The sequence below is a fragment of the Mastigoproctus giganteus genome, chromosome 5 (assembly GCF_048544385.1).
Source record: "Mastigoproctus giganteus isolate SK-2022 chromosome 5, ASM4854438v1, whole genome shotgun sequence".
Lineage (NCBI taxonomy): Eukaryota > Metazoa > Arthropoda > Arachnida > Uropygi > Thelyphonidae > Mastigoproctus > Mastigoproctus giganteus.
In genome coordinates this window covers 80345797-80370364 of record NC_143579.1, presented here as the reverse complement: position 1 = coordinate 80370364, position 24568 = coordinate 80345797, and the positions used below count along the sequence as shown (strand labels likewise).

The following is a 24568-nucleotide window of genomic DNA, read 5'->3' as shown; positions in this document are numbered from 1 at the left end:
ACCAAAAGTTGTCAAATCTTCCACTTCCATTTTGGAAATTGATCTCCACAGCAGAATAAACCAGATGGATGATTTTGACTTAGTCATAGGCATTTACACTGCTAAGGTCATGGAAAGTCTAAAATAATTGGAAAAAAATTTTGTTCTTTCTTTTGCTCCACTTTATGTCTGCATGTTACTACGTCGCCCAGAAGTTCCCATTGAAAAGTGATGTCCATATAAATGCTGAGGTAGCACAAATTTCTTTATTTGGCAGTGCATCATTTTGAAATTTGAAATTTTTTGTCGACAACTTTCCAAGTACTTGGAAAGTTGTCCAGTATAAGAGAAATAGATGAATTTCTTGGAACTTTCCAGTATAAGAGAAATAGATGAATTTCTTGGAACTTTCCAGTATAAGAGAAATAGATGAATCAATAGCTTTGCAGCATTGGTTTAGTCAGTTTTAGTGTGAGTACCTACCAGATGCTTTTATAAAAGAAGAAAGAATTTATGTGGTCATTGGGGAACTGACAGTTACAAAAGGAAGTTTGGAATACAGTCACTCCCCGACATGGAAGGGTTGCATTCCACAGAACTTTACACACAAGTTGAATTTTATGTAAGTCAGAATTTCCGTAAATGCTTAGCACTTATGCATGCTGAATTTGATTGAAGCAAAAAAGAAATGTTCGAAATGTAAACAGAATTATTTATTAAATTTTTTTATCTCGCGCGCAGGAAAAATTACAAGAGTGTGTTTCGAAATGTACAAAAAAAAGATTAAGATAAGTGCCAGTGTAAACGCCTTATAATCAAATATAATATGAGAAGTGCAAGATAGATGGCATAATGCCATTGGCAGAGCGTTGATCAAGGCATAGGGGGTGTGGAACTGTAGCGGCTGGCGATGTTGACCACCAGTCGTAGCTGTATTGGCAACGTTAATAGTCGAGATACCTCACTAATTTCAAATTAGAGGTTAAGAGCTGTGCAGATTTAGAAGAGGTCGACTGTTCAACCCTATGAATGAACATATTAATGGATGACTGAACCATGGCCTTTTTCTTTTCTTTGTAGCAGGCAAGCCTGCTACTTTTAAGAATTGTTCGCTGTCAGGATCCATCTTCTCAAACCTTGCCAATGCAATTTCACAAAATGCCATTGCCTCTGGTGATGAAGCATCAAGGCTCTTCATTTGGTTCATCTTGAGTCTCATCAGCATTTTCTTCTCTCATTATTGCTGCTTGCAAGTCAATAAGTTCTTTGTTAAATAATTCCTTCTCTTCTTCCTCTGTTAACTCCTCCACGTTGATGGCATCAACTGCCAACTGAAGTAGCTGTGCAAGCTTTATAATCTTTTCTGTAACCTCTTCATGTGATTCGTCTTTTTCAAATCCTTTGAATCCTTTTATGTGCTGTGGGCATATTTATCTTACGACAGCAGATGATCGGGCGACTATGATTGTATGGGTGAGCAGGGACGGAAGCATCATATGGAGCTTATTCAGCACTTCATTTTAAACAGATGAATTACAATATAAACACAATGAATGCTGTATGACTTTTTTAAGGCACTTTTTTTAAGTAAATATTTTCCGTCCGGAAAATATTTACATGAAGTCAAATTTACGTAAGTTGGGGAGTAGCTGTATAATAAATTATCTGAAGTCATACCTGGCATTTTAACAATTCCTCATAGTATTGCTGAATGTGAGAATATTTAGTCAAGTTAGAAAAACAAAAATTGAATTCAGATCATATCTTTCTGGTGAATCTTTGAAATGCTCCTGCAGCCAAGTCTAGATGGCAGGACCATTGGTATGAACAAAACTTTGACCAACATTTCCAAAGAGGGCAAAGTTTGCAACAGTATAATTTCTTGAAAAAAATGAAAATCAGTTGGTGTCAAATAAAATTTCAAAATCCCAAACTCTCAGACAAAAAATAGTGTATATTTAGGTAATGTTTAAAAGCATATTATACTAGTAAACAATCAAATGGCTGTATTTTAATATTTAATATAAATGTATTTTAATTTCTAGTACAATGTGGACTTTAAAAAAAATTTCTTGCTTTTTTTTTCTTCTAAAAATCTGTTTTTTGGGAATTGCACTTGCATTTTGCAAAAAAACCTCCTGATTTCCTTTAGCTTAAAAAATGATACATGATCTCCAGCTTTTCAAAAGTCAAAAAAAAAAAAAAAAAAAAAAAAAAATGCAAGCTCTGAACAGAAAATTTCTGCCACTGCAATTGCCAAAAGTACAATGAATGGGAAGATCTATGCTCATCTTCTGAAATTGTAAATGCTTTAGCAGAATCACTTCTTCCTCATATGTTTTCTACTTTCAATGTATTAAAACTGATGAGGAGCATTATAAAGTTAATTTTTCAGCAAATCTGTCATTTCTATGCAACTACCCCTTTACTCTGGCAGAGCTAAAAAAATCATATCTCCAAATGGTGCAGAAGGATCAGATAGTATTCTCCTACTACAGTTATGATTGGGAATCAGTGTGAAGCTGATTTTTGCATCTTATTGCTTTTTTACAGCCAGATCTTTTCGGAAAACACCTATCCTCTATTCTAACATTACTCTTTTATTTGTGCCATAGCAAAACCAAGATTCTTCTCTAGTTCAGAACTTCAGTATCATTGATAAACTGGATAAAATTTTCGAAAAGATGGTCCATAAGAGGCTTACATTGATTCTATATTCAAAATCTTCTGATCATCAGTGTGGCTTCCTTAAAAACAGGTCTACTCGAGATGTACGAAGAGAGGTTGAAAAGTTTTTAGTTCAATACAGATCGCAAAGGTTTTTGAGAAAGACAATATTGCCAATCTGTGCTGTGACTTCTTGTGTGTCCACAGAAAATTTCAGGGTTATAACTGTTCTCCTTTACAGAAGGTGTGGAAGGTGAATGAAGATGGTGACTTTTAAGAGAATCAAGCACTGTGCAGTCACTGAGTACCTTTATTTAATGGGAATGTCACCAAAAAAAAGGAATTCATGAAAACATGCACAAACATTAAGGAAATCTTGTCCTCCATGCACCATGGTCAAAAATTGGGTTGCAGAGTGTAGATGAGACACAGTGCACATAGTATTGGGGTCAGGCACCACCTGTGGTTTCCCACATCTGTGCCATATGTACGCTGTGAAGAAATACGGTACTACTGTAAATGCCAGAAAAGTGTTGTGTGTTGTATATGACATATTGCGTTAGGTCCTGTTGTGTGTCCTGGCATTTGGTCGCAGGGCCACTGGTGGGACTCCACGTTGACTGCATACACCACTAGGAGGTAGCCAGGCTGCCCATTATTCTCTGGCTTCTCTTCTCTGCCAGGGTTGCCAGAACTTCCTGGACGGAGACAAAAAAAAAAAAAAAAAAGGTAGAGTCAGGGAAGTACAGAGTATATATGCAAGAAAGGAGGGTATAGCTAGAAATATGGAGGATGTAGGTGAAGGCATCCTCCAGGTTATCAATGGAGCAATAAGTGCCATCAGGTGAAAGGGTAACCCAGGGAGGAGGATAAATAAGACACAGCAAGAGAGCTGCATGTAAGTTGCCACTGACGAATCAGATGGCCTATAGGCCAGTTGATCCTATCCAGGTTAAGATCAGTTGACCAGTTAGGTAAGGATCAGATGTTTGGGGTGTTCCTATTTTGCATTGGCAATAGGGTGCTCCGTCTTGTGAAGAGGGCTTATGCAAACTTGGTAAACTCATAGTAGTAGTTTTCTTCTGTGATGAATAAGTGTTCATTTCCTTGAGGGTTATCTTGTATACGAGTAAGTAGGATGCTGTGAAGGTCCACATATATTGTTGATAGGTATATACTAGATGGTTCCCGTCTTCTATTTCACTACATGCACAGTAGGGGTTGTCAGTGATTCCCATGGATGTTAGTTTATGGTTTATTGATCCGTGTCTGGTAATGAGGTAGGTGGTATAAAGACCAGGAGAGAACCAATTTGGAGACTTGGGAAATATGGCATTCACATAAGGTATAAATTTCTTGGTGATTGGGCCCTTGTCAGTAACAGTCCATCTGTCCTGCTAAGTCTGAAGTAGTAGGATGGCAATTTGTTACTTTTCCTGCCTGATTTCATTCAGGTTATTGCTGTAGTGTCCAAGGATAGTTGCTGGTATGCCCCTGGATAGACAGTAGTGGAGGTCCCTTCGAATAACCTCCAGGGGGCTCACATCTGGTGAGTATGGGCTTGGCAAACCCAGGGTCCTGAGCTGGATATCATCATTCTTCTCTTTCTTGGTGATTCCTTTCTACTTCTCTCTCTCCCTCTCAGGGGGTAACTTGGGAATTTTTTTTTTTTTTTTTTTTTTTTTTTTGGCTGGTGCAGAATAAGCCTTAGGCTTCCTTGTACCACATGGCCATTAATAATTAATAATAAAAGATCGAGCGGAAGGACGCCTGCAAGGACCTGAAAGGCTGGGTTGCTAACTGTGCAGCATGCCCTTGTAATAATAAGAAGGAGGGTGTGCCGGATGGTTCCCAGTTTGTTTGTTGTTGTAAAGAGTTGCCTTGCAAAACCAGACCTCAGATCCATATGTTATGAAGGGAAGGAAGATTGATTTGTACAGAACCTTAAGGGTGCGTTGATTCAATCCCCGATCATGACAACTCACCCGTGCAATGAGAGCAGTGTAGTTTCTCACTTTCGTGTGAAGATGTGGAAAGAAAGTGAGCTTAGGGTCAAGTACTATTCCCAGTAGTTTTAACATTGATATGCAAACAAGTTGATATGCAACCAAGTTACAAAGGAGGTTAGGCAGGTGAAGGCAGATTACGAGAAATCCTTGGCAAGGGATGCAAAGAAAAACAGCAAAGAGTTCTTTACTTATGTAAACTCTAGAAGGAAGGGGATGAATCAGATTGGTCCACTTGATATTGATGGGTCAGGTGTTGATGATCCTGCTCAGGTAGCTAACAAACTAAATGAATATTTGGCATCGACATTCACACATGAGGAGTTATTCAGCGAGGGGAATGCCAGAGGTGTATTCAACTCTAGCAGTAAGCTGCAGAATCTTGAAATAACTGGGAGTAAAGTGGAGGAGAAACTGTTGAAGATAAACACAAGAAAGGCACCCGGGGTGGATGGGATCTATCCAGTTATATTAAAGGAGGCAGCAAAGGAAGTAAGCAAACCCTTAGCCATAATTATGAGAGCTTCCTTGGACTCAGGGGAGGTACCCATAGACTGGAAATGTGCAAATGTGACCCCAATTCACAAAGGAGGATCAAAGGCTGACACAAGTAATTATAGACCTGTGAGCTTAACTTCTGTTCCAGGAAAATTAATGGAGGCACTGGTTAAAGAAGCACTGCAGGATCATTTAGACAAGACTTCAGTTATAGCTCAGACACAGCATGGTTTTGATAAGGGGAAGTCTTGACTGACCAACTTGATTGGATACTATGATGCAGTCACAAAAGAACTGGATGCAGGGAATAACTTTGATATTATATACTTGGATCTTAGAAAGGCTTTTGATACTGTTGCACATGGAAGACTGCTACACAAATTGGAGCAGTGTGACATTGGAGGCAAATTGCTGCTATGGATAAAGGGGTGGTTGAGGGGGAGAAGACAGAGAGTGGTAATCAATGGACACTGCTCATCGTGGACTGATGTTATTAGTGGAGTCCCTCAGTGCTCAGTGTTGGGTCCATTATTGTTTTCTGTATTTATAAATGATATTGATGATGGTATATCGGGCTTAATGTCCAAGTTTGCAGACGATACAAAGGTTGGCAGGGTTGTCAAGGACACTACTGACACTATGCTGCTGCAACAGGATCTGGAAAGGTTGAGCAGATGGGCTGAGAGGTGGCAAATGAAGTTTAACATTGACAAATGTAAAGTACTACACATGGGAAACAGCAACCCCAGAGCAACATATCAACTCTGTGGTACAACACTGACAGTGGTAGAGAATGAAAAGGACTTGTGGGTGGTTGTGCAGGCAGATATGAAGTTCTCTGAGCAGTGCAGACGGGCTGCAAGAGTAGCTCATGGAGTATTGTCAATGATATACAGGAATTTTTCCAGCAGGGATAAGGAGGTGATTATTCCATTGTATAAGGCGATGGTCAGGCCACACCTTGAGTACTGTATACAGGTCTGGAGGCCTCATTTCAAGAAGGATGTAGAGCTGCTGGAACGAGTACAGAGAAGGGCAACACGATTAGTGAATGGAACAAAGGGGTGCTCTTACGAAGAAAGGCTTAAGTTTTGCAAATTACAGTGTCTGGAGACTAGGCACCAGCGAGGTGATCTGATAGAGGTGTATAAAGCCTTGAATGGTTTAAGCATGCTCAATGCTGATGGGATTCTTCCTCTAGCTCAGAAAAATCACCTGAGAGGGCATAAATTCAAATTGAGGAAAGACAGATGTAGGATAGACGTGCGGAAATTTGCCTTTAGCCAGCGGGTGGTTGGTTGGTGGAACAGACTTCCATCCCGTGTGGTGGAGGTTGATAGCCTAAATAAGTTTAAGGCTCAGCTGGACAGGTATTTTGAACGAACAGAGGGGTGAAGTGGAAGTGGTTTTTTTTTTTTTTTTTTTTTGGCTGATGCTGCATAAGCTTGCTTTCTTGCATCAAATGCCTCTACTAATGCTAATGCTAACATGGAAACTAGCTTGATGGTTTGGCCTTGAAGTTTGATAGTATGGTTTCTAGTAGGCTGCAGTGATTCCTTCAGGAGAATGGATTGTGTCTTTTGGGGTGAGAGTCTTAGCTTGTGTAGGGATGCCCAGTTCTGAAGGATTTGAAGTGCCTGGTTTCCTCTGGCTTCTAGAGAAGCTCTGCTGTCAGCCTCAATGGAGATGATGACATCATTAGCAAAGGCTTGTATAGCTACAGGACCTAGGTCCAATCCAAGGAGCTCATCCAGGACAATGTTCCACAGAAAAGGACCAAGGACTGAACCCTGGGTGCAACCTCTGTAGATAGATCTGGTGATTCTTCGGTACGTTGAGAAGATTGTAATTTTCCTATTTGATAAGTAGTTTTGGATGCATTTGTATAAATTTAATGGAATATTTGCTTGCCGAAGTCTGCGAAGAATACTTGCCCACCAGAGCCTGTCAAAGGCGCCAGCAAAATCTATTGCTATTGGTAGGTAGTATTAGAAGGTAGAAGTTGAGACTGCAGAGATGATCCTTTGCAGTGCATCTTCTCTGCAATGCCCTGGTCTGGACATTTACTGCATGGGCTCACTGGTCACTTAGTTGGATAAACTTTATGATGTTGCTGTTGAATGATTTAGGCCATGCTGCCATAATCGGTCTTTATTTATTGATTCCTCTTAACTTTTAGATAAACGGGGCACTCACTGTCCCCAAGAGAATGTGCTGCATCAAGCTTTGCAGTTTGAATAAACTGCATCTGTGGACCTGTTTGGGCAAGAATTATGGTCATGCCCTTTTTGAGCACATTGCCCACAGGTAGACACGGTTTGCATGCACATGTGGGTAGTGTACACAAAATGGCAGCATCGGAAGCACTTTGGAACAGGCACTTGCTCCTTGAAGCGGCGATTGCTCCAACCCATAAAGACTCTGTCCTGTAGTTTGAGGATGTTCCATGCCTGTGGAGAGAGCTCCACCATCCAATTGTATAGCTGGGGAGACTTGGAGTTAGTGTGATATTTTGATTTGATGTGTTCATTGGCATTACTTATGTCAGTTAATTCTTGGATGTTTCTGTTGAAGAGTTCATCTGTGTTGTTCTCTGGAGTGATATCCTTGCCCACATTAAATATATGTATGGATCGGCCTCTCTTTTTAGGGATTTCTGCTGTGAGATCTAGGGTACTGACTGTTGGATTGGTGATGATAGAGTGAGCCTCTTGCTTGGTTGCTGTTTCAAGTGTAGATGAGACAGTGTTGAAGATACTTCACAGAGGGAAGCCTGTTACTGTGTTGACACCTGCAAATGTGGATGCCATTTGTGACCTGATCATGCAAGGCCACTGAATAACATCGAGACATTTAACTTCTCCCATGAGTTGACTCACAATATTGTGGTGAATGTTTTAGGAATGAAGGATTTTTTAAGGTGGGTTCCTAAAGCACTGAATGCAGGTCAGAAGTGGGGAAGAGTAAGATTTTGTCGTGAGACTGTGCAGCATTTTGAAACTCAGTTTTGGGGCCATTATGTCACTACGAACAAAACATGGGTGCACCACTTTGACTCTGAAACAAAATAACAATTGAAATAGTGGAAGCATCTCTCTCTCTTCTCTCCCTCCTAAAATGTTTCGAGTGCAGAAATTGCCTGAAAAGTCATGGCATCCATCTTCTGGGATGTGGAAAGCGTGATTACGGTTGATTTCCTGGAAAGAGGTGCCTCTATCAATGCTGAATATTTTTCTAACCTACTGAAACATTTCCACGAGAAATTGAAGTGCAAAGGGTGCAGGAAATTGGCCAAAAGAGTCATCGTGCATCGGTGCGCACACACATACACAACATTTGTGAATTGGACAAACACTGTAGGCTGTGGGTTTTAGCTATTACAGCATCCACCCTGCTCACCAGATTTGGCTCCATTGAACTTTTTTATTTCCAAATCTCAAAAAGGACAGAAATTCAACAGTGACAATGCTGTGATGGCTGCAGCCAACAACTGGTTTGAGTTAAAATCTTCTGAATTTTATTTGCACAGGTTATGAAAGCTAGTGGAATGTGACAGAAAGTATGTTGACTTAAGGGAGGACTATGTCAAAAAATAGGCATCAATAATGAGTTTAATCCTATTTGCAATCCAGGTCAACAGCATGACATAAGACCTTCCAAAAACCATTTAAGTTTACATGTGTATAGATGATCTAGCCCCTCTCCCATTAGTCACAGAGCATGAGTACTATTGAGAGACAGCTCCGAGTTGTTATAGCCAAAATAGAATCCTGGACTTGACACATTGGCTATCAACTAGCTGAACAGAAATCCACCATCACCATTCATTTTTGCAAACCACGTTCACTCCATTCTGATTCTGAACTGTACCAATTTCACTTGTCCTCGCTGTTTGTTTTCTAGGCTTGATACTGTATAGGAAATTTCTTTTTGCCGGTTGGTCAAATAACTACTTATAACTTTATACAGACAACTAAGAGTAGAAACAGATGCATGTATACTTGCATGTACACCAATGCTAGGAGTATAGTAAATAAATTTGATGAATTTGCTGTGCTAGTCAAGAGATCAAAGGTGGATATTGTTGGGATATCAAAGACATGGTGTAATATAGGAAAATTCATGAACTTTCAAGCTCATGTGACATCTGTTTGAAGAAATTAAATATACTCTGATCTGTATCCTCCATGTCATGAGGTGCTGATCAGCACACCTTACTTCATCTAAGAAGACTATCACTGTCATTACCTCACCTCCTTGGAGATGAATGCTAATATGAAAGAGCTTTTTATTTACCTGGATTGGAATATTCCACATTTTTTTATTGTTATTTATAAAGTTCCCTTTTTATTCTAACCATTAGATAAATAGAGTAGATAGTTTGGCCCTTTCAGGCATCGTGTTGTTAACAATACATATAACAACATCAGTGGCTGATTTTCATGTTGTGCAAGCTGAAAACCAAAATAACTAATGGGGAAACACTAGTCCATCTGCGCAACATTGGCTAACTATAGCTCTGATTGTAGAGGCTTTTAGGAATTCCTTCAATTGTTGGAGTCCTGCCAGACTTGAACCCAGATTTCTCCAAACGAGTGACAAAACTATTTCAAGGGGGACAACAGGAAAATGTATACTTTACTAAAAGTATCTGAACACATTTATGAAAACTTTGTTCCCAATGTTGCTTTCCACAGATGTTCCAGAGTTCAGTTGGCCAACAGTATAGTACAAGTATTGTTCTGATAACTGGTATCAGTTTTTGTTTGATTACAGTTACAAACTGATTAGTGGTTAACTGTAATTGTTCTCTCTATTTAGTATTTGTTTATTCATTTTTCAAGTGGTAAGAGCAAGAAACATTGTAAGAGATTGTTAAGTGTGTTTTCTAAAGTTATGGTGGTTGAATAATGTACTTGATGAACATCAAATATATTGATTAATTAAAATATATATAGTATGTGATAGTTATTTACAAGTTGTTATTGTTGTAAGTTACTTTTCATTTGGAATTTTCATTAACATTGGAAATTATTATTTGTTTTACACATTACATAATATTTCTAAATTTAGTGGAAGATCATTTGTTTTTAAGTGTTTTGCCTAACTTTACATAAATAACAGCTGAATTGTAAGTTGACTCACTTAAATATTCTGTTTATTAGATGTCTTGTTATCAGCCGCATATAAAGCAGCAGAAGAAAGCGATTCTATATCCCTCCTGACAAATATATTATTGGTTTATTTAGGTTTGATCAAGGTTTGTAAAATATAAAATCTACTTTTACATGTTATAATTTTTATGGAGGTTGTGATTTTATTTTTCTAAGTCATCTATTAGAATTTTCTTAGTGAATTAAGTGTGAAAATGTGGTATATTTTCTCATTTTGCTTCATGGGTGCATTGAGGGTCATCTAGTTTTTTTTAACGCTTTGTAGTCCATTAAACCTACAGATTTAATGTGGTCTAGTTGTGAAAACAAAATAATAATAATAATAATAATAAATAAATAAATAAATAAAAAAGCTGCAACACAAAATTCAATATTTTATGTATTGTTTATCCTTGGTTTCACATTAATTAAAATATACTACTGCAAAACATCTTTAAAAAATAAGCCAGAAAAATGGCTCTTCCCCCCCCCCCCCCCATTTATTCCAAAATCTATGAAATAGATTTTGCAGTAGTAAATTAAAGGAAAAAAGAAAAAAAAGGGGGGGGGGCATTTTTTTTTCTTTCTTTAATTTCCTGTACAGTCTTGAAGCAAGAAATTGGAGACGGGGGGGGGGGGGACATTTCATTACTGCTAGAAACATTGCTTTGTTAGAAAACAACATTTATCACTGACAAAGTAATTTAAATTCAGAATCATGAATAGCTTTTATGAAATTTCTTGCTACTTTCCTTCTTAAAGAAAGCAAAAAAAAAAAAAAAATTTGCCATCTGCTGTTGAGAATCAAATTTACTCTCCGAACTTCAACATATTGTTTAATTTTGTTTTTATGAAACTATCATGGGATGTCACAGCAGTTGGAAATCTTGGAGAATGAATCTCATTGTCAACAAATCTGAATGTCACAGCCATTGCAACATCAGACTGGAAAATGGTATCACAGTGGCCGCTGCTGTCTAGTTGATGGTAAAGGTTAACATTTTTCTAATTAGACTGGTCCTTTATGCATTTTAGAAATGCAGCTCACGTACAGTTTGAGAAATAACAAAGTGAGAGAGAAAGAGAGTCTACAGAACTTTTTAACTACATAAATGAGCTTACATATGCTCAATTTTTCCTACATTCTATTAATATTTTAGAAAAAACAAGGAGTTACCTTTTATTCAGTCAGTAGGATTTCTTTACCAAATCTCCTTATGCGAATAAATTACGAAATGATACGTTGAAACAAATTACATAATTTAAAAACCCATAATGTGATCCTCACTATTGACACACGGACAGTCCTACACCCCAGGATCACAGCGGTGAGCTCCAACCCCATCCCAGAAATATCAAAACCCCTCATGCAACCTCTAGTGAAGGAAGACATTTTGTCATAAACACAAATTGAGAATATAAATAAAATTAAAATTACTATTAAAATGAAATAAAAGTACGAGAATACTATTAAAATGAGATAAAAGAACAATAAAACAATGAAATTAAAAAATCCCCCCCCCGTAATACGAATAAAATACAATTAAAATGCAATAAAAGTACGATAAAATAATGAAATTAAAGAATTCCTCCCTTAAGTGGACTAAAACTTTTCAACAAGTGTTATGTTCACAGAGTGAAATGAAACTAACGAAATGTGTGTGTGTGTACGGAATCTTATAAATAGGAGATTAGTCTTTGGAACGCATGCGTTCGAATGACCACGACTCAGATATGAGAAAAGGATGACGAATGTTATTGGAGTTTCTTTGTATTTTCATTTCTAAAGTTTTGGAAATCAATAACTTAGTATAATTATGTTGAATATTTAAAATTTTGGCTTCATTAAACAGGAATGTGTCGTTTTCATTTATCGCATGGAATGCTAGTTCTGATGCATCCGCATGTGATGCATAGACTGATGCTTCATGTTGCTTAACCCTCGAGTTTCAAATACATCTGGTAGATCCAATATAAGAAGAATCACAATCCTTACAAGAAATGTGGTAGACGAGGTCATGAGTTTGTTTCGAAGTCGATAGCACCGTGTGATTTTTGAGTGTTGCTTATAACTTACAGACCGGTTTTGCTACTATTTGCATTTCTGTACCTCTAAAAAGGTTTTAAATTTGTCTATACCAGTGTTCAACATATGGTATTGAAATAAAATATTTTTTATTAATCCTGTCATTGTTTGTTATTAATTATTTTGTCTTTAGCTTCTAATTTAATGCTGTTGATAGAGGTAATTGGGTATCCTCTATTTAGGAACCTATTCGTCAGTTCTTCTATTTCTACCTGTAGGGCAAGTTGTGTGGAAGAGTATTTGAATGCATATAAGAACTGGTTTTGCACGATTGATCTTTTATATGAGTATGGATGGTAGCTACTATAGTGTAGGAACATCCCCGTATTCATGGGCTTACGATAAATATTAAACTTAATATTTCCCCCCCCTCTTAAGTGTAAAGTTTAAAAGCTTTATGAACTTTGTTTCTTCTTGTTCTTTCTCCAGTGTAAATTTTAACCTAATGTGCATATTATTAAAAGTTTGCAAAACTTTGTTTATAGCTTCATAATCCGTTATAATGAGGATGTTGTCGAGGTATCTTCCATAAAATGTGATTTTTGGTAAAAACTGTGTTACATGTATATTTTCTAATCTATCTAAATACAACTCTGATATTAGGCTGCTCAAGTTTAAACCCATAGGCAAACCAAAAATCTGTCTATAAATCTTACTTTCAAATAAAATATAATTAGCTTCAACGAGTAACTTAATTAGCTCAAATATCTCTTTTTTTGGAAAACTTCGTACTGTTAATGCTGGATGTAATTTGGGGTTTATTAAACAATAACACGGTTAGCATTAACAGTACGAAGCTCACTGTTCCCTGCTGTGAACCTGGGGTGTTGGACTGTCCATGTATCAATAGTGAGGAACACATTATGAGTTTTTAAATTATGTAATTTGTTTCAACATATCATTTCATAATTTATTCGCATAAGGAGATTTGGTAAAGAAGAAATCCTGCTGACCGAATAAAAGGTAACTCCTTGTTTTTTCTAAAAAAGAACTTTTAACGCATTCTACAGGTGTAAAGAGTTGTGCATTGTATTAGGATATCATATTCCTTCTACTCACCATTTCAGGAAATAATTTCACAGGAATTATGATGAATTTAAGAACTCTGATTTCATTCGTTCATCTATCCAGTAATAAATAAGTACATCCTTGTATTTAACTAATGCATTTCAGAAAAATAGTTAAACATCACAGTATAGTAAATTTGTAATTTTTCACTCAGTTATACAGGTCTGGGAAATTCTTAAAAGCATCTCCAATTGAGGCTATAGTTAGCTGATATTGGGCAGATAGAGTAGAGCTTTTCCACTTGAGTTATTCTGGATTTTTTCAGCCCACACAATACGTAAAGTGGGCCCTCAAATACACACCTTTATAGACATAATACATGATAAAAAGATCAAGTAATATAAAAATCAGCACAGTATTATGAAAGTAGCCAGTGAACAGATAAAATCTCCCAGAACAAGAGCATCAACTAGGCATATGATCTTCCCCCAAGTGTGATGCAAAAATGGGAGTTGACAGACATTTTTTCATAAAAACTTGGTTTGAATAATGAAATAGTATAATAAATCTTAATCAGGTTCTTAATCTGGGCAAGCAGAAGTGTCCCATCAGCATTGAGCCTGCTCAAACCATTCGAGGCCTAATACACCTCAATCAGATCATCTTTCAGGTGCCTAGTCTCCAGATGCTGCAACTTGCAGAACTTACGCCTCTCTTGGTAAGAGTACCCATTTGTTCCTCTCACCAATCTTGTTGCCCCTCTCTGTACTCGTTCTAGCAACTCTACATCCTTCCTAAAATGAGGCCTCCAGACCTGTATGCAGTACTCAAGGTGTGGCCTGACCAGTGCCTTATACAAGGGGATAATCACCTCCTTGTCTCTTGTAGGAAAATTATTATATATCATTGACAAAACTCCATGACCTGCTCTGGCCGCCCATCTGCACTGCTTAGAGAACTTCATATCTGACTGCACAATTAACTCCAGGTCTTTTTCATTCTCCACCTCTCTGAGTGTAGTACCACATAGTTGGTATGTTTCTCTTGGGTTACTGCTACCCATATGCAGTACTTTACATTTGTCATTATTAAACTTTAGTTGCTATTTCTTAGCAGATCTGCCCAACTTTTCTAGATCTTATTGCAGTAGCACACTGCCGTTACTGTCATTAATAATCCTGCAACCTTTGTATCATCTGCATACTTGGACATTAAGCCTGATATAAACCTTCATCAATATCATTGATAAATATACAAAACAACAGCGGGCCCAACAATGAATCCTGGGGGACTCCAGTGATAACATTTGTCCACGAAGAGCAGCATCCATTGATTACCACTCTGTCGTCTCCCACTCAGCCGTCCTTTTATACATTGTAGCAAGTTGCCCTTAATGCCATACTGCTCCAATTTGTAAAGCAGTCTTCCATGTGCAACAGTATCAAAAGCTTACCTGAAATCCAAGTACGTATATGATATCAAAATTATTTTTTGCATCCAGTTCCTTTGTGACCACATCGTAGTACCCAATCAAATTGGTCGGACAAGACTTCTCCTTAACAAACCCATGCTGTGTCTAAACTATTACTGCAGTCTTGTCTAGGTAATCCTGCATCACTTCTTTAACCAGTGACTCCATTATTTTCCCCAGAACAGAAGTTAAACTAACAGGTCTATAATTATTTGTGTCACCCTTTGAACCCCTTTGTGAATTGGGGATACATTTGCACATTTCCAGTCCATGGGGACCTCCCCTGAATCTGAGGATGCTCTCATAATTGGGGCTAAGGGTTTGCTAACTTCTCTCGCTACCTCCTAGAATATAACCTGTTAGATTCCATCTGCCCCAGGTGCTTTTTTTTATGTTTAACTTGAACAATTTCTCCTACACTTGACTCTCCATTATTACAAAATCATTTAGCTCCCTGTTAGAGTTTAGTAAACTTCTGTCCTCTCGTTCCTTACAGAATTCCTCATGTGTGAATGTAGATGCAAAATACTCATTCAGTTTGTAAGCTGTCTGAGCAGGATCATCAACAGTCAAGCCACCAACGTTAAGTGGACCAATATGATTCATCTCCTTCCTTCTAGAGTTTACATAAGTAAAGAAATCTTTGTATCCTTTGCCAAGGATTTCTCATAATTCGCCTTCATTTGCCTAACCTCCTTTGTGACTTGATTACAGATTAGCTGATGCACTGACTTTTTTACACAAATCCACTGGATGATACTTCTGTCAATTAAACTTTCTTGCAAATTATTTTTAAAAATTGCTACAACTTCTTTGCAATGTATCTTACCTCCAATAAATTAATTTATAATTATTGTTCAGCTGTACTCCCTTGTTTGTTGTTTGTTATTTGGTTTTTAGGAGTTAGCAACTAAGACCATATTGCTCTGGTGATATGCGGTGGTCATCACCTGATCTTTCCGCATCCACTGTATTTGGTGGTCATGGGCTCAAACCCCGGTATAATCAAGAAGCGTGTGCTACGCACTGCTGCTCCTGCTCACCTGGCTACAGAGGTGCCATACTCCTTTGTGTTCCAAGAGAATGAATACAAGCAAGAGCTCGGGCTGAAAAGTAACACTGGAAAAAAAAAGAAATAAAAAAAAATCTCTATTTATTATTATTGCTTGCATTAATATTTTATGGTTTTCTACAGACACAGAGGCCCTACATGTTCTGTCTTTCTTATTTTGGTAGCTAAACCTTGAAATTGGGTGATATATAACAATGCCTTGTATGTAGTCAGTTCCTGGATTTTTGTTTTTTTTTATTTTTGTTTTGTCTACTCCGTAGATTCACTAGGATATTCTCACTGCCACATAACTTTTTCTTTTTCATTCAGATGGAATTCCAACCTGTTTACATAACCATTCTTCAAATAAACCTCTGGGGTTGAGAAAGTTATGTCTCATGATAACTGCAATGGAATGCGCCACCTAATATGTGACCAAAACTTTATAAAAATAAATTAAAATAAAATAGGATAAAATTTGATTTAAAAATAAAATACAATGACAGCCATTGAGTTAAAAGTGATAAAAATATAGGTAGAATTAAAATACATTTAATTCTACCTATTAAAGAACATTACTGCTTTCAAAGGCAGTTGCCTTTGAAAGCAGTAGTGTTCAAAGGCAGTTGCTTTCTTTAACGACAGTGGAAATTTACTGTCACGGCACATCCTTAAATAACACGAGCAGGATCATAGCACGTATTACTGTAGGAGCATGGGAATTATCCTCTACACGTGCTGTTGTTGTTATTTGGTTTTTAGGAGCATTAGCAACTAAGGCCATATTGCTCCAGGGATATGCGGTGGTCATCACCTGACCTTTCTGCATCCTCCGTATTTGGTAGTCACGGGCTCGAACCCCAGTCTAATCAAGAAGTGTGTGTTATGCACTGCTGCTCCTGCCCACCTGGCTACGGAGGCACCACACATGCATGGAGATCGAAAATGGCTCGGGAGCATGCCAGGCAGAACCATTTATCCAGTCGAAGAATTATGTTTCAAAGGGGTGGGACTCCTTATCTTTATTGATGGTATTATGTTCCAAAAAACAAATCTGCAAGCTCATGAGCCATTTTTGGTTCCAATACCTATGAACATTCAGTGATGACAGGATGTACTGTGACAGTAAAGTTCCACTGTTGATAAAGGAGGTGGTCACTTTTGAAAGTTATGGTGGTGTTTTTTATTGCTTTTATCACTTTTAATTTGTAATATATTTAATGTATATTTTAATTCTATATTTTTATCGCTTTGAACTCTACAGCTGTTACTGTATTTTATTTTTATAAAGTTTTCGTCATATACAGTTTAGGTTTATTATGAGTGTGTACATATCCAACTTATATTCATTATGTACATGGAGTTTGCCTTGGCAGTGCCCTAGTCCATAAATCATGTAGTAGTAGTAGTAGAGGCATGTGATGGAAGAAAGTATGTACGATCAGCCAAAAAAAAAAAAAAAAAAAAAAAAAGAAAGAACACAAAACAATTTCACACATCCATTCTGTCTAAAAGTTTGTCAAGTTCCTCCTCGAATTTATTATTATTATTAGGCATATGGTTCAAGGAAGCCTGAAGCTTTTTTTTTTTTTATGAAAACCCCAAACACGAAAGGTATCAAAACCTATAGTACTTAGTACCGTGCATGGGTTGAAGGAGAAGTATGGGGGGAGGGGGATGCCGGAAACTTTGCTCTAGAGACTAAACATGGGTTTCGCCACTTCAAGCCTCCAATAAGCAAAGTGGTGGTATTTCACCGGTTGATGAAAGTCATCTACCACCTACTTATGCTGCACCAGCCAAAAAAAATTTCTGAATTACTCTGAGAGAGAGAGAGAGAGAGAGAGAGAGAGAGAGAGAGAGAGAGAGAGAGTCAGAAGTAAAAGGGAATCACCATTGACGCATTTAATGGCATCAATAAAGCCACCCTACCCGTGCGGGCAACTCCATAGCCAGGTAGGAAGGGGCAGCAGTACATAGCACACGCTTCTTGATTAGACCGGGGTTCGAGCCCGTCACCACCAAATAAGGAGGATGCGGAAAGGTCAGGGAATGACCACCGCATATCCCGGAGCAATATGGCCTTAGTTGCTAATGCTCCTAAAAAACCAAATAACAAACAAACAAACCCTACCCGTGCATTTCTGATCAAACCAGAGAGCACGGATAACACTTATTGGATAGGATTGGTTTAAATGCTGCTTCATTCCCGAGGTTGAAAAATATTGAGAAAACAACGGTGTTCCTTTCAAGATTTTTCTTCTATTAGATAATGCTCCTGAACATCCAACACATCTAGATAATTTCAATTCGAATGTGAGAGCCATATTTCTACTGCCAAACACGACTTCATTTATTCAACCTATGGATCAGGGTGTTATTTTGAATTTAAAAGCATACTATTTACTCACAACATTAGCTCAGGCTTGTCTGCAGTAGACGATGAGAAAAATTTTGTTAAGAGACTAGAAAATCTTACAATATTTACCATGGCATCTTAAACATTAATAATGCCTGGGCGGAAATTACTAAAAGTTGTTTAAATGGTGCATTGAAGAAAATATGCACACGGCATGTAAAAGGCTTCAAAGGATTTGAAAAAAGACAAATCATATGAAGAGGTTACAGATAAGATTGTAAAGATTGCAGAGCTACTTCAGTTGGAGGTTGATGCCAAAGACGTGGAGCTAACAGAGGAAGAAGAGAAGGAATTATTTAACAAAGAACTTATTGACTTGCAAGCAGCAATAGTGAGAGAGGAAAATGCTGACGAAGCTCAAGATGCACTAAATAAGGAGCCGAGATGCTTTATCACCAGAGAGATGGCAATGGCATTTCGTGAAATTGCATCGGCAATGGCAAGGTTTGAGAAGATAGATCCTGACAGCGAATGATTGTTAAACGTTAACAGAGGGGGGTGAATGATATGCTTGCTTGCTACAAAGAAATCTATGATGAAAAAGGAAAAAAACGCCCGTCCAGTGAGCCATTAATATGTTCTTTCATAAGGTTGAGTGGCCGACCCCTTATAAATCTCGACAGCCCTCAACCTCCGCAGCAGCGTACTTATCAGCTGAAGATGTCGATTCTGGCAATGATGCTCGAGAAGTAAAACTTACCTCTTTTTTTTTGTAATTTTTCATGCACATGAAATAAAAAATTTAATAAATACAATAAATAATTCTATTTACATTTCGACGAACATTTCTTTTTTGATTCAATCAATTCAGCTAGTATAGTTGCGAATGCTGCACAGGCACGGGGAAAATTCCGACTTACATAGAGATCCGTGGAACGCAACCTTTACATTAATCAGGGAGTTGCTGTATTATCCTCTCTGGTTGCTTCTCGAACATGCTGCTGCAGAAAACAGTCATCCAATAAATTCACAAAAGTCCTGCTAGTGTACGTGTGACCAATTTATAAGTTCCTGTCAATATCTGGGAAGTTAAAATCCTCCATTATAATACAGTCTGATTTACTGGCCCATTCTATTTCTCTGTACAATTGTTTGTTTTACTCATTAGAGTCGTTATGCCTATAACACACTCCTACTCTAATTTTTTTCTTTCCCAGTGCTTATGTCACACCAAACTGACTCAACATTGCACTCTCCATCTATGTCAGCGGTGGCGCACCTATGGCACATGAGCCTGAAGGGGCACGCATACAAATTATTTGGGCATGTGGAATTTAGAGCATCCCAAAAAATTGAGTCAACTATTGAACAGTTCTCTTCAAGATTTGTCATGTTCAGAGAATTGGAAGAAACTGCAAAATTCATAAGTTTGCAGATAGAGTAAAACTAGCCAAACTGAACCTGAAAATGTTTCAGTGTATCAACCTGGATGATCTTTAGATGAGTTTGGAGGCAAAAATGTATCCACCTCAGAGCTGATTTATAAAATATTGAAAGAGAACGATTAGTGACGGAATTAGCAAAGAAAACTGCAGAAAATGAGGCATTAAAACTTTGGAATTCCATTCCGGAAACTTTTGTCTGTTTAAAAAATCTGGCGACAGCATTACTAAAAATTTTCTCATCAACATATTCTTATAAGAGTCATTGTTCTTAATGATGAACTTTGTTAAGTCTAGTCATAGGAGCAGTCTTACGGATGAAACTAGTAAAAGCCTGGTGAAAAGCCTAGTAAAAGTATAAAGCCTGGTGCAGCAACAGAAGTCTAACTGATGTTTTATATTTATAATATAAGAGGTTTATCATTTTATATTAAATTTGTTGTGTAAGCTAGAAGTTACATTTTTGTTATGAAGGATTTTATTTTAATACCTTTATCAAAGCATCTTTGAAATGTCTTTTATTTCTGTTTTTTTTTTTTTTTTTGTTACACTTTTGTCAAATAAAATGTGTGAGAGAAAAATAACAATGCCCTACAATTAAATTATTGTATGCAAGGTTATTAGTACTCATATTTTGAAATATGAAGTATTATAAAAAATAAGTGATTTAGGAAATGGTTTGTAAATAATAAATGTTTTGAAGAAACAATGTATGTTATATTTGTACAATGTATATTATATATATTTTGAACTTACCACACTTTTTTTTTTTTTTTTTTTACATAAACGGAAATAAACACGAGTAATTGCACACAAATAAGAGTATAATGAATCTTGGGAAGGTATATTTTATAAAATATGTAACCTTCAATTTTTCTTTGAACCATGCGAGATTGTCTTTTTTTCACAGCAAGATCTCTCATCCTGTTTAATAGCAGTATCTCCACAGAACTCCATTCAGACTGTTATTGCAGTTTCTAGCACAGTGAAGGCCTCCGCGTGAGTGCGCCTTCAAATGCATTAAGTGGCAGGAGTAATATTTCAGCATAAGAACCTGTGCACTAAAACTAGATACTGTAATGGCATCAATAAAGGGGGGGGTGACGGTGGTTTGGATAATTGGCAGTTCGGATAATTATGTTCTACTGTACTTTGCAAAATTCCGAGCAGCACCTGAGGGTAGTTTTTTTAAAAGATTTAGCCAATTTTGGCATGCACCCTTAAAGAGGTTTGCCACCCCTGACTGTCAACTGGATGCATTTTCTAGATTTTATGTGTTTCTTAATTAACAGCATAACCCCTCACCACTTCCTGTCCTTTCTGTACACATTGTACTCCCCAAATTCCAATTCTGCATTCCTTATATCTGTGTGACACCATCTCTGATATCCGGCCCTTCAAATTCATCAAATTTATTTACTATACTCCTAGCATTGGTGTACATGTAAGCATACATGCGACTATTCTTATTCTTAGTTACCCTAACACAGCCCACATATTTATTTGTTTCATGATGACTCCTACCAGTTCCTGAAACCCCCACCACCCCACCCTCCAGGCTGCTGCTCATTCTAATAGAAGCAGTGCAAGAATCACTTTCATCTCAGGCTGTGGCTACTTCTAACCTTTTAGTCTGTGAATCCTCCCAAGCTAGCAGTTTTCCGACTCATTTAACGCTGCCTCGATAGCATCAGCAAACACTCTTGCACTCCTTCTCTTTAAGTATATCCCATCCCAGTAGAAACAGTCTCTCATGTTAACAAGCACAGACCATGCTGATAAAAATTCTACCCCACGAGCCTTGCACAGGGCTGAATCGTGTTTAGGCAGAATTATAGACACTTTCAAATTTAACCCTAACTCGTGACTTTTTTTTTCAACATTTACTTGTTAAGTAAATCTGCAGATCTCCTACTCCTAATGTCATTAGTGCCAAGGTGTACAACAATATCATCCTTTGTGCCCTTAAAAAGTGATATCTGCTCTACAACATCATCAACTTTTGCCCCTGGCTGACATACCTTAGTCCTATTCCACCTATCCTTTTCACACAATATATTACCCATCTCCCTGACAGAGTCACCGACAATAACTAACTTCTGTGGGACCAGTTTAGCTACTTATTTGAAACATCTTTATAACATACACACATTCTAAAAGTGTTCAGACATTCTTCTTTGTGAAATATTTTATCAGAATTCCCCCATGCATCTGACTCAGACATAATAATATAAATCTCATGGGTCTGTCTGTGCAGCAGCAAAAGTCGGCATTAATCATGGATTAGACCTTACAGACTTTCAATGTGGATGCTGGTTAGATGCCACATTAGTAATCTTTTTAAATTTCATACCTCAATAAAAAAAACAAGTTAGTTAACATACATGGTGCATTAGATGGTTCAACAAATCTAGAAAGATTTGTTGAACCATCCCAAATTCTAGATGAGGCAAATATAAACTTACATGAAAATCCATCTACTGGGAGTTATTAAGTGTGGATGGATGGACAAAAAATTGGCATATTTGTCCAGTTTTAATGACAAATCTTTCTAAAATGTGATATAAAAGAGTGAAATATAAAATTTTATGAAATCCATCCAGTGGAAGTCAGATAAATAGACATGCAGAAGAGAATAAATGCTTTATGTGCTAATGAACCTAAAAAAAGCTGTGGACAGCCTCACAAACTTACAGAATGTATTTGACAAACTGTAAAGAGGGTAGTTTTTTTTTTTATCTCAAACGCTTGTCTGCAGAAAATATCAAAGAGCAGGAGCCACAGGAACAGCCATTGGTTTAATGGCATGGGAATTACATCATTTGGGTGTATGGCAGTTTGTTGTATTACAGTTTAGTGCAGGACATTTCACTATATGTGACAGTCTGGCAAAAGACAGTGGCTGCAACAATTCAGGTTAGTATGACAATTTGGTGTGTCACATACAGATCAGAAATTAAGAAAACCAATGAAATAAAAGGTTTGGGAAAGTAAGAGATTTGAGTCACTTAGAACCAGGAGAAATGCAGAAATTCAAAAATTAATAGAGAAAAGAATATTTTTTTAATAAATGTATCAATTATTAAAAGTATTCAACCCTGTCCTACTCATAAACAGATAGAAATGTAGGTATGGCCTGTTATTTTCAACATGACAGTCCATTCATATTGTAACAACTTTACAGTATGGACTCAGTCATGCTGAAGATCTGGCAAAAGCCAAATATAAAAATTTATGAAAATTGTTTCATTTGTAAGATAATATGTGCATACTCAACCAATCCATGTTTGCTATTCCAGGACTGTGTAAGAGTATCTGGGAACCCGGATGCATGGTCCCCATTTTGTATATCATGAATACAAAATTTTATGAAAATCCATCCACTAGGGGTCAATTTATTACATAACTATGGATGGACAGACAGACAGACAGATGGACATGGTAAAGACAATGAGCACCTTTACTTTTCCTCTCTTGCCACACACTTTATGCATTTATGCTGACATGCTTGAAAACAAAAGTGGTATTGCACTCTTATCAAAAATATGAACCATTCATCACAGCACAGCACAGCATGTTAAAAGTTTGCTTTTTCGGTCTTGCTTTGTCATAGCCCCAAGTTATCTTTCATTAAATTGTTGTATACCTTGAACACTGAGTGGACAGAAATCATGGGATATCTACCTAGTAACGGGTAGGCTTACCTTTCACCTGGATGAGGACAGTCACACAGTGAGGCATTGAGTTCTCTAGTTGACAAAACCGTTCCACAGATACTTCCATCCATCCATGCTTGCTGCACCGCTGTACACAATTCTGTCGCATTCCTAGGTGGAGGATCCAAAACTCGAACAGACCTTTCTACAGCATCCCAAAAGATGCTCCACAGGGTTCACGTCCGGTGGTAAAATCCGTGGAATGCTCTTCGAACTATATTCTCATCACCACGGCTCTGTGGGGAGGTGCATTGTCCTGCTGGAACAGTCCATTACCCTGTGGGTGCACGATGGCCATGAAGAGATGCAGATGGTCTGCAAAGATGGACACATAACCTGGACCATTCTAGATGTACCAGAGGTTCCAATGTGTGCCAGGTGAACATGCCCCGGACCATTACCAACAGTCCACCAGCCTGAACAGTTCCTTGTTGACATGATGGGTGCATAGCTTCGTGCAGTTTCTGCCAGATACATACCCTTCTGTCCACTCGAAATAACTGTAAATGGGACTCATCAGACTAGACGACTTGTCTCCAATCATCAAGGTCCAGAGCCAATGTTCTTTTGTCCAGTTGAAGCATAGAATCCTGTGTCGTGGTGTTAGCAATGGGACTCTGGTGGGTTGGCGGCTCCCATAACCTGTTGTGGCTAATGATCTCCAGACATTTCTGGCACCCCCCCCCCCTCATTGAAGTTGGCAGTGATTTGTGCCACTGTCACCCTCCGGTTGGGGCTGAAACGATGCGAGGCAGACGTCAATGGCCACATTCATCCACCACCTTTCTCCGCCCACAGCGCTGTCTACAATGAGATGTTATTCTGGAAATGGCATATTCCTGATACACTCTTGATATTGTCGAACGGAGACAGTGCAATTTCTGTACCACCTCCACGATATTAGAATGACCCATGCTTTGGGCACCCACTATTATCCCTCTTTCAAAGTCAGTTAACTCACGATGTTTATCCATACTGACATTGAATTACCGTCTATTTGAATGCAGTGTACTTAAATACCCGCAAAGTGGTGGGTTCGTCCACTAATGAGAGGGGTGACAGCTTCGCAGGAACCAGGTATCCCATGAATTCTGTCCTTTCAGTGTAAGAAACGAAAATACAGTGAAATTTC

General features: G+C 37.8%; 1 protein-coding gene across 3 annotated transcripts in view; it reads left to right on the top strand.

Annotated features, from left to right (window-relative positions):
• LOC150085522 (ran GTPase-activating protein 1-like) overlaps positions 1 to 24568 on the top strand; it is a 384391-nt gene that overhangs the window by 328279 nt on the left and 31544 nt on the right. For all 3 annotated transcript variants that reach the window (XM_090374091.1, XM_090374088.1, XM_090374089.1), the window contains exon 14: positions 10316 to 10410. In XM_090374091.1, the coding sequence (XP_090230217.1) occupies positions 10316 to 10410 (95 nt within the window). The remainder of the gene's footprint in view (positions 1 to 10315; positions 10411 to 24568) is intronic.